At 35.3% G+C, this 16,501-nt stretch overlaps 1 protein-coding gene across 1 annotated transcript; it reads right to left on the bottom strand.

The window, feature by feature from the left end:
- Nucleotides 1–11,923: 11,923 nt before the first annotated feature.
- LOC149266114 (PHD finger protein ING2-like) lies at nucleotides 11,924–13,505 on the bottom strand. The gene is made up of 4 exons (XM_089394951.1): nucleotides 13,192–13,505; nucleotides 12,677–12,930; nucleotides 12,423–12,461; nucleotides 11,924–12,331 (listed from the first exon to the last, which is right to left on the bottom strand). Exons 1-4 carry the CDS (start codon nucleotides 13,301–13,303, stop codon nucleotides 12,203–12,205), a joined length of 534 nt encoding a protein of 177 aa, XP_089251077.1. The 5' UTR covers nucleotides 13,304–13,505; the 3' UTR covers nucleotides 11,924–12,202.
- Nucleotides 13,506–16,501: the final 2,996 nt, after the last annotated feature.

Here is a 16,501-nt window from a genome sequence, read left to right as displayed (position 1 = left end):
CAAAGGTCGAAACAGGGACACGTGGCATGTCGTACAAGTTCACTCTACTGAACTAGTCTATAATCAGGTCATTGTGGGAGATTTGGCATAACTCTTCCTTGGAGAATCCAATTTGGATCATATTGGTGGCATTGGAAAGAGGACACAAAGGGCTACTGTAGATCACAATTTTAGAATTGGATGACCTGAAATTACAGAGATACATCAGAGGCAATATTGAGCTCCTACAAAGTGAAAAAAGGTGTGTAGATTTTTTTAAATTTTTGCTTAAGCTTGGTTTGAAAAATTATTTTGAAGGAATTCAAAGGGCATAGTAGAGCATTATTATCAGTAACTGATTCCCTGAGGAAAGAAAATGCAAACACCTAGTAAGCAACCTGAAAGCTCTAGCATGACTCATGAAGAAGAGGAAGAAATGCTACGTGATATATCAAAATTACAAGACCAAGTGCAACAAATGTCACTCTCACAAAAGCTAACAGAAGCTAAGATAAATGGTGTGGAATCTAAGATAAAGTGCATGGAAGCTAAGATGGACGATTTGAAGATAAATTTGAAGACAGATTTGAAGACAGGCATAGCAGATTTGAAGACAGATTTGACAAATTTTCTACAAGAAATATTTAATAATGGTGAAAGGGTAGTAAAGGAAACTCATGATGCGAACAAAAGAAATGTTAATCATGATTTCATAGAGTCACTCTAATGTTGGATCGAAAACCCACCATATTCCAAAAATCAATATGAGGAATTTTGATGGCAAGGATCCCGCAACATGGATATTACAGATGGAGCAATTTTTCGATCTCAATAATGTGAGAAACACACAAAAGGTACGTATTGCAACTTTATATTTGGAACCAAATAAGTTTGTATGGTATCAATGGCTTTGCTCTCGTAAACAAATTATCACTTGGGAAATTTTTACGGAAGAATTGACAGCACATTATGAGGATACAAAAAGCAACACTTTTTTTAGCCAATTGATAAGTCTCAAACAAAAGGGTTCAATAATGGAGCACATTGAGGAGTTCCAAAAATTGAACATAAGGGTAAAAAATATTCCAGAGGAGCATAGGATTGATGTGTTCATAGGTACTTTAAAGGATAATATCCAACATGATGTTCGCCTTTGGGAACCTGATTCATTAGAGAAGGCATTCAGGTTAGCAAGAAAAATGGAAAACAAAATTATGGCAACCAGGAAGCATACCACTCACAACCATAAAGATGGAAGTGTTGTTGCCACTAGTCTTACACAACCTATAAGGTTGACACCACAACAATTGGAAGAAAAAAGAGCAAAAGGGCTTTGTTACAGTTGTGATAGCAAATACACTAAAGGTCATAAGTGTGCTGAAAAGAAATTATTCTACATAGATTGTGAAGAGGAATAAGAAAAGGAGCAAGAAAGGTCAAAAGAAGAGGATATACTCCAGGAACAAAGCCTAGATAAAAAATAAATGAATCCGACCATATCTTGTAATGCATTGGCTGGAATTATCACTCCTCAAACCATCAAGATAGAAGGACAAATCAAGAAGAAAAAGGTAATAGTGTTGATTGATTCAAGAAGTACCCACACTTTTATTCATTGTAAGGTAGCAAAAGAATTGAATTGCTTTCCTATATCCAGCACCAAAGTGTCAAGTGATGGTTGCAAATGGAAGAACAATAAATTGCTTTGGAAAGTGCCATAATATCAAGCTATCCATGGGAGAATATGTATTGACTAGCCCAATGCTTTCCATTCCAATGGGAGGTGCTGATGTTGTACTAGGAGTCCAATGGCTACAATCCTTGGGTACAATAGCTTTTAATTTTCAAGAACTTTTCATGAAATTTTCTGCGAAAGGAAAGGAAGTTGAATTAAGGGATATTGCAAGGAAACCGAGAAAAGTAATCAGCTCTAACGGTATGAAAAAGCTTGTAAAAAAGGAACAAAGAGGTGTAATTTCACAATTATGTTCGCTAGATGTTTCCACATCGAAATCATCTATTTCTCCATATCTCCAAAGTCTTAGACAATCATTCCATGGTATTTGAGACTCCCAAAGGTCTCCCACCTATTCTTGATCATGATCATGCTATTCATCTGATTCCAAGAAGTGTTCTTCCAAACATCAGGCCGTACAGATATCCCTATGCCCGAAAGAGTGAAATTGAACATATGGTTGCAGAAATGCTAGATGTTGGTATAATTCAACCTAGTCAAAGTTTTTTCTCTGCTCCAATAGTATTGGTCCACAAGAAGGATGGATCGTGGCGCATGTGTTCGGATTATAGGGAGCTCAACAAGCTCACTATTAAAGATAAGTTTTCCATTCCTGTCATTGATGAATTACTGGATGAATTGCATGGATCAATTTACTTCACCAAGTTGGATCTTCGTTCAGGTTATCATCAAATCAGAATGAAGACCAAAGACATTCCGAAAACAGCATTTAGAACTCATGAGGGTCATTATGAATTTTTGGTCATGCCTTTTGGCCTTACCAATGCACCTTCTACATTTCAAGGTTTGATGAATTCCATTTTCAAACCCACCCTTAGAAAATTTGTGTTAGTATTTTTTGATGATATACTAATCTACAGCAAGTCTTGGAAGGATCATGTTGAACATGTTGACAGGGTGCTACAACTATTGGAGGAGAAACAATTATATGCAAAAAGATCCAAATGTTTCTTTAGAGTACAAGAGATGGAATCTCTGGGTCATATTGTATCTCATGAAGGAGTTAAGGTAGACCCTAGAGTTTTGATGTAGGTGATTGGGTATTCCTACAACTACAACCATACAAACAAATGTCCCTCAAGCAAGCTAAGAGGGATAATAAATTATCACCAAAGTATTATGGTCTGTACAAGGTATTGCAAAAGATTGGTACTATGGCATACAAATTGGAGCTTCCTGCAGCTTCTCGAGTGCACCCAATTTTCAATGTTTCATGTTTAAAGAAGGTTATAGGCGACAAGCTCCCAGTTCAAACAATATTGCCAGAACTTGATGAGGAAGGAAAAATTATATTGGAACCGGAAGCAGTCACAGAAACAAGAACTCGACAGCTACAAAATCGATCAATTTCGGAGTATCTCATCAAGTGGAAGAACTTATCCGTTGAAGATTCCACATGGGAAGATGAGAATTTTATACAAAATCATCCAGAAATACTCAAGCGTTGAGGACAACACTTTTTTGAAGGAGAGGGGCATGTTAGGTCCCTATAATAATAGTGATTACCCCATTACTATTGTAGTTGTATCCCTTATTAATATTGTTGTGCCCCTATTGTCCCCATATTTTTATTACTGTGCCCCATAGAATGCCTCTATTGTTATTCTTGTGCCTTTATATTATTATTGTTAGGTCGGTTGGGTTATATTGTGACTCCTTAGACTCCTATATACAGAAAGGAGGTTTTGTCATTTGAATCATCCAATAATTGTTCATTTGTGTAATGTAAAGGAGGTTGCCCCCTCGAAGAGGATGAAATTCTAAGGCATTCAACTATATTTTTTATCTTTTTGTGAGCTGGTTTCATAACATTTGTTGTAGTAGAACTTAATCCCTGTTTGCTCTGATACCAAATGATGTAGCAGCAGCACTATAAAACCTGTATCAGCCCTTCTTTCTAACTTTCAATCAGCCAAAATGAAGATCAACTTTCAATCTAACAAATTAAAACTGTAATTGATTTACAAGAAGACAATCCAACAAACTTTGATCTGGTGGAGAATGTTTACGTTACAGGTCATGTGAAAGACATATTAGCAGTTTGCAGCAAATGTAGCATCAGATACCAAATGATGTAGCATTTTGTGGCACAAACGTAGCTCCAGACTCCTATGTGCAGCGCCAAGTCGAAGATGTGCCTATTATCCAGATTTCTTCTGGAAATTTGATTTGTTTGCCTACTCTAACAGTCGTAGAGACCCGATCTACAGGTTCCTGACTAAATCGAGGATTTGCCACCAGATTTATATTCCCAAATGTGTGGTTGACCAAAACAATGATCGCATAGGGTTGTGTCAAATTAATCGAATCAGAATCGCATCTCTGCTCATTGATTAGCTGAGACCTGGACTGTGCGAGGGAAGGCTGAACTGACTATATCACAAATTTGTTGTCTCCATGTAAAACTGAAACATCACTCTGTCATTATGACTAAAATCGAAAACATTGATGCACAAGAAAAAAACAAAGTATTTCCCTTCGGCCTTGATAGCTCTATTACAGTATTGTTATACACAGGAAAAACAGCGTATATCTATTACTGCCTTCGATGGATCTATTAAATTACCTATTTTTTCTTCCACTCTCACCCTCTCTCCCGGCATCAATCAGTAAACAAATCCTTAAGTAACTATCTCCTACCACAATTGAAGGAATTTTCTAATTTTTAAGAAACAAAATCCTAATTTAACTTAATGACTTAGCTACTTGGCTTGATCTCCTCGTAGGGAGGATCAACTTGCCATTTATTCCTAATTTCCTCAAATTTTTAGCATTGAACTAACTACTTACATAATTAATAACTATTAAGAACTTAATAATCAATTTTCTTCTCCACTCCTTGTTAACCACAACATGTGATCACACTATCACATTGCTGGTTGGGTCCAAATGCTCCTGCGTCAAAAATGATCAACTAATTTGAAATACACAAAGTGGCCAACCTTTCTTCTTGTAAAACCAAGTCCCAATATATAAGTATCAAACATTTGATACCACATCCTTGGATATTGTTTTAACTTATACAAGGACTTTTTCAACTTGCAAAATAGCTCTTTCTTTCCCTTCACTGCAAAACCTTCCAAATGTTTCGTGTAGATTTTTTCTTCAAAATTCCCATGTAAAAAGGTTTTCTTTACATCCATCTTCTCTACTTCAAAATCAGAAGTACCAATAACAAACAAACAAAATCTACTATAACTTATTTCAAAAACAAGATAAAAAATTCCACCAAAATCAATTCCCTCTTCTTGGGAATATCCCTTTGCTACTAACCAAGATTTGTACTTCTTGTTACCTTATGTATTCAACTTTTTTTTCAACACCCATTTTCTACCAGCAAATTTTCCTCTAGTTAATAATTCAACTAAATGTCGAGCCTCATTCTTATCCAAAGTAGTATTTCTTTATCCATGACCTTCTTCCAAAGTTACCATCATCTAAATCCATTTCCTCCCTAACAGTTCTAGAGTCATAACTAGTAATAGATAAAGCAAAACTATAATAAAAATCAAGTGGATTATACTTTTCTTGTTTTCTTCTTTCTCAAATCAATCTTCAATACTAGATGTACAAGGCTCTTCTTCCCCTTATTCATGTTATGATGTTGTGTAAAATTCTTCATCCTTCAACTCAAAATCTATATTCTCTGGCTCTTTCTCCTTTGGTAGGATTTTGTTTTTGGGAACATTTTTAACCTCTCTAAAAACAACATTCCAACTATAAACAATCTTCTTAGTTATTAGGTTTGAAATTTTATAACCAATAAAGATACACTTGTTAGCTTTATTATCCATCTTACTCCTATTTTCCTTTGGAATATGTACATTAGCATCACAAGAAAACACTATAAGATATTTAAGAGTTTTTTACAAGTCCATGCCTCATAGGGAGTTTTTCCATACCAACGCTAATGAGAGTGATGAATTCACTAGGTAACATGTGGTATCTACTACTTGTGTCCATAAATCCTTCCCTAACTTGACATCACTAAGCATGCTTCTTTCTTTTTCAAGCAACGCCCTATTCATCATTTCCACGACCCCATTATGTTGACCAAGTTGTATGGAGTAGTCTTATGCCTTGTCATATCACACTTTTTACAAATTCAATTGCTCAAATTCATACTTGTAGAGGCTTCCACCATTGTTTATTCTCAACACCTTATTTTCCTCTTTGTTTGTTTCTCCACAAGATAAAACTCTTTAAATTTACCAATAACGTCATATATATTTTGGAGTAAATAAATCCATGTGTGTGTCGAGAAATTGTCTATGAATGAAACAAAGTACAAAAATTTACTTAATGGAATCGGCATAGGTCAAAACACATACTTTTCTACTAGTTGTAAGATTCTCTTTGCTTTGGTAGCATCAAATGAGAATCTTACATGATTTTGTTCACCATATATGCAATGTTCACATGAATGCAAATCTAATGTGCAATCAAAGATACATTTAACCATACATTTTACCATGTAATTCTCAAAGGCCCTTCTCCCCAGTATGTCCCAATCTTTGATTTCATAACATTGTCTTTTTTCCAGAGACAATAAGGATTCTTTCTAACTCATTTCCATTGTCAAAAACAATAGAATTGTTACACCCAATAGTGATAGTGCTTCCAAATAGCTTATATAGAGTTCCAACCTAAACTCCCTAGCAACACCATTATTCCTCAAACCATTTTGTAAATATATCTTTCAAACACAGTATGTACACACATATCACTTACCCTACATACATATGTCAAGTTTCTAGCTCGCTCTAGAAAGTGCAAAATGCAATAAGTGTTTTAATCCTTCTATCCTTGAGCAACAACTTGACTTTTCTTCATCCTGTGATTCTCATTGTTGAATCTTTTGCTAGGAAAACATCATCTCCATTAAACTTTTCATAATCACAAAACTAATCCTTGTGAGGAGTTGTATAAAAGTAGCACTCTAGTCACTTAGCCATTCAGCTTGATCTGAATGTATGCTTAATGAAACCAAGTACACATCTCCTCCTTCCTCTGAGAAGGTCTTCCCTTCCATGCAAGGAACATCATTGGACCACTTTTCCTTATCAGCACTTTTATATCTACAATCCTTCTTGTAATGCACAACTTTACAATGTTTCCTTAAGGATTTCCTTGAAAATTTAGATCTCCCACTCAATGAATTATTTTTCTTTATATGCAGGAAACGCACTCTTAAATATAAAGTATCAGAGTTCTTACCATCTAGGGTTTCCCACCTCATTTCATTCGACAACAAGGGCGAGACCATATTATCGAACTTTAAAGTGGTTGCATTACTTTTGATAGCTACAACTAGACTATCCAATGAATCTAAGAAAAAGCACAGTAAACTAATGCACTTTTCTTTGTCTGAAATTTTAATATCAACAAACCACTACTGACTTACCACAATATGAAGGAATTTATATGCTCTATCAGAGAGTCTCTATCATTTATCCTTTGCAGGTACAGCTTCTTTCAAAGGAAAAGTTTGTTTACCAAGAACTTGACTAATACAAAGTCCCTAACTTATCCCATGATGCATTGGTTGTATGTTCTTCTAAGACATTCAGTAACATTAAATCTAAAAGACACTTAGATTATGCACTTTTTGTTCCTTTGTAACTTCCAATTTTCCATAGAGATAAAATAGGTGCAATACTAGAATCCACAACAACCCATTGTTCTTTGTCTACCAAAAGAGCTTCCATAGCTTTTACCCATTAAATTTGTCAACCTTAAGTTTCAAACTACTTGTCATTCTCTCTCACCGTCATAGAGATCTCACTAACACCAAGATTATCACGTACCCAAGATAATCAAACCTTAGCAACAAAGGCATTCCCCTTAAGCCAATAACTACTTTAATATCAAATGTAAGTTTTAAACGTTTATAGTAAGCAATACACACATAGATGATTTATAATAATAATAAAAAGTAAACAATAGCATTCACACAGTACTCAAATATTTACCTTCAAAACCTTTAACTAGGAAAACCAACAAATGTTTAGAGTCACGCCTCTAACTATCATTGTATTAACTTCTCCATTTATAAAACAATATATAGGATCTCGCAACACCCAAAATACCCAAACCCTAATCCATTGACCCAAAGTAGATTACAGACTTAAGTGCTTATCTGAAATTAGGAAAAAAAATGGGCCAAAAGACAATAAAAAACAAACCAAAAAAGCCACCAAAAAAATAATCACAGGGATCTAATCCCCCCTTGTGATCCCCCAAGTGCATACGTACAAAAAATTGGGCTAATTGTGCAAAGAATAAACCCTAAACCATTGACCCAAATTAGATTACAAACTTAAGTCCTTATCCGAATTAGAAAAAAAATGAGCCAAAAATTCCTATAAAACAAACAAACAAAATCAAGGGGAACCAACCCCCCATGTGATCTCCCAAGCGCATACGTATAGAAAAATGGGGCTAATTATGCAAAAAATAAAGCAAATACCTAACTACTACAATCTGAAGATTTGCATCATCAAATATTATAAAAGGTGCATCTCAAGCAAGTTTCAACAACCAAACCCTAGTGTTTCTTTAATGGAGTTTTATGTGGGGAATCTAAATAGATGTGGCACCAAAAGGGTTTTGTACCTTTTTAAAGGCCCGTTCTAATTCTTTCACATGGAATTTGGGCTATAACAATGATAACAAGGTGGATGTTACGACTATTCTCATTCCAATGGAATTAGCAATGGAAAGGGTTTTCCATTCCATTTCTTTCACATGCAATTCGGGGTATAACAATGATAACAAGGTAGAGGGTATGAGTATTCTCATTCCAATGGAGTTAGCAATGAAAAGAGTATATTTGAGCTACTAGTCTTCAAGGATTCAAACATGCTAGTAGAGTGGATCAATGGACCATGGAGGTATCTATAGTTAAGTTTGAAGCATCTCATCTAAAAGGCAAATGAATTGTAGGCCAAATTGGATAACTTCACTTGTAGTGATATATTCAAAAAACCAAATGTAACTGTTGATCATACGAAAAATCAAGTACTAAATGGTCAAGTAAGCCTACTCAAGTTCATTGAGTCAAAGGATATTAAAATCTTGTCATCCCACCTAATTTTGGAAATCTCATGAAAATAGTAATATAATGTCTTACTTTGATGTTGTTTGGTCTCCCACCCAATGATGGTTAAGATATCTTCGTTTTCTTCTTTTTTGTCAAACTTGTTAGAAAATATACAATGTAAAATAATGGGAGGTATCAACTTGTCAATCTATAAGCTATGGAGCTATAGGGTTTTTTACTTTTAGTAGACTTGTGAGTATCAAAGCATTGTTTACAGTATATTTTTTGGTTCAATGTTCTCAAACATGTATATAATGTAATTTCATGATTGTTTAAATAAAGAATTAGTTTTTTTCCTTGGAAAAAAATATTGCATTATGATAAATGCAAACAGTTAGAAAATAGATCCAATTGCATTATGATAAATGCAAATAATTAGAAAATAGATCCAATTGCATTATGATAAATGCAAATAGTTAGAAAATAGATCCAACTTTTTTCTTAAAAAGAAAAAGGAGAAAAAATACATTATAATAAATGTAGATGTTTTTAAAAAATTAGCCGTGGACATGAAAAAAAAAATTGATATGATTATTCGTTAGTTTCCCTAATTACACTTCATCCAAACCAAAACATAATAACTATTCTACTTGATAGGGTTATATTATAAAAAAGTTTTATAGGATAAATACATATACGGTTTAATTAACATTTCTTATTCTATTATATTTCAGTATTAGCGACACTTATATTCTGTATAAAAGAGAAACTACTCTACTTGATAGGGTTATATCCTAAAAAGTTTTATACGATAAATACATATACTGTCTAGTTAACATTTCCAATTTTTCGTAATATTATTCTATTATATTTCAGTATTAGCGATACTTATATTCTGTATAAAAGAAAAACTACCCATTAAAACCATAACTAAAATTTGATTACGTCCCTCACAATAACTTTGGCAAATTTTACGTTCCTCAAGCTTCATCTAAACTCACACATCAAAGTCAGATCTTATCAAGTAAAACAAGTGCTATTCAGATTTCAACCAACTCAACAAATCTGTGAATAATCACTAGACCAGCTAATATAAACCCAGACTTTAAAACCTTCAAAAAGATAATTTTTTCCTACTTTTTCCCCGTTGAGATGTGAGAATTTATAAATTGTTTTAGAGGATTTCGACTATTTTGATGTTCATTATTTGTGACATTTTTTATTCTAAATTTATAAATTCATTTTCCTATCGGGTATTCGCATGAAATTGTGTATGCTTTAGAGTCCAGTCGAATGTCCTAATGAAGGATTAGAAAGGAAATATCCCTAATATTTTCTTGTGAGATTCTGAAGATTATATGTAATTCTTGTAATATGACATGTAAATACAAAGTTGTTAAGTCCTGAGATATTCATAAATTCCTATGTTGCATGAGTTTCTGGAACGTGGGAATGTTGGGAACTTGGGTACGGGTGTCAGGAACAGCTCAAGGTTTCCCCATCCCCAAAATTTACAGGGAACGGCTAATTGGGAGTGGTAATATTATATAATAAAAAAATTAAAAATTAAAAATATTACAAATATTTTTTTTAATTATATAATTTATATAATAATCAAAATTAATATTGAATCAAAATATTCAAATATTAAAATCAATTTAAATATATCATCTCTCTTATATATAAATATATTCTTTGGGTGTCTCTCTCCCTGAGTCTCTCCCTTTTATATATATAAAATATTAAAATGTCAAGTTCATTACGACACATGACGAGTCTTTGAAACAATCTGGCTTAAAAATACAAAAGAACAGTTTTACATATGTTTCTCTAGTTATTCTTAAGAGAAAAAGTAAAGCAACTCTAATGTTTAAGCATTGACTGCCACATACAATATGCATACACAATCTTCTGCGATATATATACATAAACAACAAAAGAAATACTCATCAGCATGACATCCCAGATATCGCCCTTACATCGAGGTGCCACACGCTTCCTTAACCCATCAAGAGATTGCTCCAGTTTCTCAATTAAGGATATCGGTGTTAAGGATGTCTTTGGCCTTTCTTCCTACGAAGATTTCAACTTAGGCTCATGTTTTGTGGGCAGTTCAGCGTATTTCTCTACATACTTTGTATTCCCCAACCCCAGGGAACGCCGAAACTCCAAAAAAAATAGTCTTCAAAGCTCCCGGAACTTTCCCAAGCTCCCATTGCAGCTCCCACTGAAAAGGGAACGTTCCCATACAGTTCCAAAGCTCCCGGGAGTGTGGGAACCATTGGAATGGGTTTCTCAACTCTTGGGAGTGGTTCCCATTAACATAAATAAATTCATTTCATTTTTATATCCAAAAAAAAAACACACACACTTTTCAAGAAGATACTAGAGAAAACATTCTACAACCAATGAATTCTATTATCTCATTTCAACCCCAAAGTTTAATATTATCACATCTACATCTGGCTGAATTCTATAGCTTCATTTCAACCCCAAAGTTTAATATTATCACATCTACATCTGGCTTACATCTTATATTGTGACATGGGAATTTCATAATCCGTGCATCTTTATGATCATAAATCTGATATAGACCCTATAAAGCTCAATCACAACCACTGATGCAACATTTTTCTGTTCCATGTATTTAAGATTTTAAGCATCTTCGTTGCCAGTGAGTCCTAAATGCATACTTTGGCATAAGCTACAACATTATGTTCCCAAAAGTGATCGGATGTCACTGTATGAAGCTCAATCCATGAAAATAATATTATAAGTAGCTTCATATCTTACAAATTATCTGTATTCATTCAATAATATGCTGACCAGTCAGGTCATATATGTAACCCTTTGGAATAAACTGCAACAGTATGTTTACAAAAGACCTCAATGTCTGTATTTATACATTAGGCGAGCAGTTGATACATCTTACACATTGGGAAATACAATACAAACTCATTTCCCAACAATATATAGACCAGCATTCTAGGCATTCCCAGTTTTTAGTATATTTCAGCATACTGAACACTGTTGTCCCATAGCAGAAAAACAGGTTTTCCACTTCTTGTCAACAAAGTGCTCAACAACTTGGGATCAAGGTTCAACTCAAACACTTGATCTTAAAAACAAAATGCCCAAAAGCAAGATGAAATACTCCAAAATTTTGAACAAGCAAATTGCAAATGGCAGAGAGATAAGCAGAAAAGATTTTCTAGTAGAGGCCTGAAACAGTATAACAAGAATTCATGGCATTTTAAAATTGGACAAAATTTCTCTTTATTCCAGAGATAGACTAAAAGCATTTGCATATTGCCCAATTTCAAGCCATGTATTGCCATACAATGCCAAAATAAGGATTGTCATCTCTAAGCCCTTCAGATATTTCAAAATCATCAGTAAATTTTGCACGAAATATACCCAAATTGTCATGCAGAATGATCTGAAGCACCCTTGCGCGGTAGAAGTCTGCAAGTGGGGCAGAACCACTTCCCCTTGAAGCGTGTTTCAGAGCTTAACCCAACACATGCATAATGAAACCATTCTCCTCCTTCGCACTGTAAAGAATCTTAAATAATGATCAGATAACTGTAATAGTTTAATCAGCAGAAGAAAGGAATTTGCTGGAAAACAAGATTAGCTACTTACATTTTCATTATCACAGGCAATCATGTCTCCAAAAGAAACCTGGAAAGAAAAATTATTACAATTCACTCTCCATAATAATTGGGATTATAAATCAATGCCTGAAGTATTTATGATAGATCAAAAGTTAAAATCAATAATAGATAAGAAATCAAGTAGACAGCACAAATAATGTTACGTATAATGCCTAAAAACTCAACATTCTCACGTGTATGACAACTAGCAAATATACATAAAGTTGAAAACATGAAATATACCTGATGACAGACACAATATGTAGGTTCATTAGGATCAATAGGCTGATCAACATCAACAGGTGCAGGAATGGTCCTCTTGTGACTACCTGGAGGAGGCATGAGTTCAAAATCCCTATCCCGGTCCCTTTCCCAATCCCTTTCAATTTTTGTCTCGAGCCTCTTCGCTTGAGGTGTGAAGAAATAACCTTTCCTTTTTTCTTCCCTGGTGCTAATGGGTGGAAGAATTGCAGGTTCATCAGGCGCTATTTTCCCCTCTATTTATATTCATTGTCAAGCCATGACAACAACATAAGAACACTAAGAAAATATATATTCTTTCTATATATGTAAGACACAAGAAAACTCTATATGGATATAAATGTTTCAAAAATTAGAAATGAAATCTCCATTATTTCCCTCACATCATTAACGCATTCTAGCCATTTCGCAAATTGTCCTTTAGACAAGATAATTTTTCAGTGCACATATTCAAATATCATGTCTACTTGTTTATCAGGATAAATGAATATACACACCTTGCTTTAGGTCCTCAGCAAATTGACTCAAGTCCTCGTCGAGTCTTTTGACATGACTGTCAATCTGCGAGATGCGACTCATCATAGATTCAATATGTTCCACATAAAACATTTATATCTAGAATTCTCAACAGATGAGAATGTCAACACGCACTCAGCCATTCAGAATATATATGATTTGGAATTTGGATTGTCCTTGAAAAGGCAGCATGGATGCATAAAGTGGTCTTCTTTGTCCGTTACCACTACCACAATATCTAATCGTTGGGTATGAGTTTTCTTTACAAATGGAGCAACCATTTAATTAATTTGCAATCATAATATCCCAAAACATTTTGGAACACCATAGCCAAATACAAAAACATTTATTACTCATTACACTTGGGTAACCTGAATCTCGACTTTCAATATGCAAGTCTTTTGTCGTGGATATGTTTGAAACTACAAATAAAAGAAAAAGAACATTTCAGATAAAATGCATTTTTTCTTTAGTGTTATTTGGCTATTTCTTTCTCAATCACTTTGCAAGCTTCACTTTCAGCCATGTCTTACTTTATAGTGTAATCATTATTATATTTCTAGGTTTGGTTAAGGCCAACCTTGTAGACATGGGGTCATAACGCCTCTTTAGGAAAGAGCCCTACTTCTTGAGTTGTGTGTGTGTGTGTGTGTGTGCGCGTCTGTATATATATATATATATACACCCAACCCTCATTTTTAATTTAATAATCTCATTGTGTGTGTGATATATATATATATACCCAACTCTCACTGTGCTGCCCCAGTGCAGGTTTGTTCTTCTCTTTATTGCAGACTGTAGGTTTGTGTCAGTTTTGTTTCATTCTTGCTGTTCTTTGTGAATCTGAACATGGTTTCAGAGCAGGTGCAAATCTCACTTAATCCAGCAGCTAATCCAAAGATTTGATGGCTCGTGGCATTGTTTAAAGCTTCTTTGCAACTGTGGAACTAGTGTTTTTTATTCATCTCTTTTTTTAATTTTCCTAGGGCTTTTCCTATTTCATGGCCAGAACTCCCTTTCCTTGGTTCTGCAGCAAGAGGTAGCCTACTACAGACTTCTTTTTCCAAAAGAAGTTAGTGCCTCTCCTTCTCTTGGGCCTATCAAGGTGAATTTCTGAAGACTTTATAGAGCCTTCTTTGTGTTGTTGTTGAACCTAATGAAGTCATCTTACAATGCACATTTGGTTGTGCACCTTGTTACCGCTTAAACTAGCAGGGGGCATAAAAGGGACTCTTAAATGGACATCTGCTAGGTCAAGGGCAACAATGGAGGCTTAGTCCCACTATCACCTCAGCTAAGACTCCCTACTCTTTACGGATTTTCACTGATGGGAGGAGACCCTGTATATGGAAAGTCACTTGTGAAAGATGAATGAACAAATGGGTGTGAAGTCACCTTAATGATCATTTTCCTAGAAGGATGTCAAGAATGGAGCTTGCTTGCTCTTTAAGCAAGGTACAAAGCTTTCTAGGAGAAGGAGGTGAGGATTTAACAACTAGTTTGAGGGGATATGACTTGTAAAGGAGTTTCCCAATCCCTAAAATCCTTATTGAACTTGGTATCCCAAGTGGTTCTTGAATGCTTGACTTGTTAAAGGTATGGGACCACATGGGACCAAGTGGACATAACCTAGGTTGATGGGAGGGAGTTTAGCAACCAATGATGATCTTACCCCAGACAAGGAAGGGGAAAGGATCAAAACAAGGATTTCCACTTAAAGGTCTCAAATTGATCCTATGAGGTACTAGCCTAGGGAACATCGGGGCAAAGTTTGATCTTAGAGCTAGGGCTTGGGATATCTCACAATCCCACCGTCAGAATTTCTTCAAATTTGGAGGAGGCCTTGAGGACACACCAGCACAGTAAAGGCTAGGAGATCAAATTTTTTCTATGGCTACTTTGTCGAGAAAGTGATGCCCTAAGTGACCCAACTTGGCTAGACCTAGAAAAGAAAGGGAAAGGTGAAGAAAAATGGTTCTTCGAGTGACCACCTATTGGTAGACCAGTGCCTAATCCCTTGGGGAGAATGGAGTCTAGGAGAATAATGAGAAAGGACTTTGTTTCTCGGTCAAGGAGGCCTCAAGGACTACTTCACTTGGCCTTTAGGGCAAGAAGAAGTGACCTCAAAGCTTTATACTTCGCTTTTCAAAAAGAGATGGTTTATTAAAATAAATTCAATGGTAAAATTATCCCTAGGAGATTTCATTCAACATACATGGACCATACATTGAGAGATGCTATATAGAAACAATAATTCCACAATTTTGCAATTATGCAATGCAGCAATTAGCCCTAGTATAGCGAAAATCTCATTCCAATGCATATGACAAAGTACAACAAGAATAGCATTAAACGTGTATACTTACATGTAAAAGAACATATCCAACCATCAAAATTCATTCATGCTCCAATTCATCCTCTAAGAAAGAAGTGTGAAATTCTCAAGAGAGAAGAATGATCCAATCCAAAGTGATGATGAGAAAATGAACTCATCTCACTTGTATTTATATAGTAATTAGGAGTTCAAATTAGTCTATTAGGCCTACATAAGCCCCAAAAATAAAATAAAGTGTTAATAACCTAACTTTTGGTGACAAGCCCACCAAACTAGCTCATAAATGAAATAATAAGTCTCTCAAATGATAAAAAATACATGTCGTAGGGCCCTCCAAGAGGCCTGATGAGATCCATAGGTGCCATAATGAAGACTATGACCCTCAAAAGTGATGGACAAGGGGGTGGCCCCTTGTTCTCCACGTAATAAACCTGTTGTGCTCCAAATGACTATGAGGAAACATAAGTGACATCATGGATCTCGAAGTAAGTCGAAGATGCCTATAGACCATCTGTAAGGGCTCAGATGATGGTGTAGGTGATGCCACATCATCCTACAAGTCTTGGGTCAGCTGCCAAGTGCATGGTACATCTATGGGGCTGGTTGGGCAAAGGTGAACCAAGTGCATCTTCCTCGTCCAATAGGTGAATCTTGAGAAATCTCTGAACATCTATGGGGATCCATGGAGTGTTGTCTACTGCTATGGAGGCCCATGGCTCTCAACACACACCCTACATGTGCCAATGTATCCCTCTGGAGGATTAGGACCCCATATAGGGAGACCAAACCCAAGATGGAAACCACCTGCAATCCTGCATAAGATCTAATGTGTCTCATAGCCTTCAAGTACAACACATCATCAAGGAAATCGAGTAAAAGAGCTTATATACCATGGACCGTGGGGACTTCATAATGGCCTTTGGCATGTGCTAATGTCTCCAAACTCCAAATGGGGT

This window comes from Pinus tabuliformis, chromosome 6 (genome assembly GCF_031772625.1).
Source record: "Pinus tabuliformis cultivar Carrire ecotype Pingquan chromosome 6, CPIR1, whole genome shotgun sequence".
Lineage (NCBI taxonomy): Eukaryota > Viridiplantae > Streptophyta > Pinopsida > Pinales > Pinaceae > Pinus > Pinus tabuliformis.
This window is presented reverse-complemented; position numbering and strand designations above follow the sequence as displayed.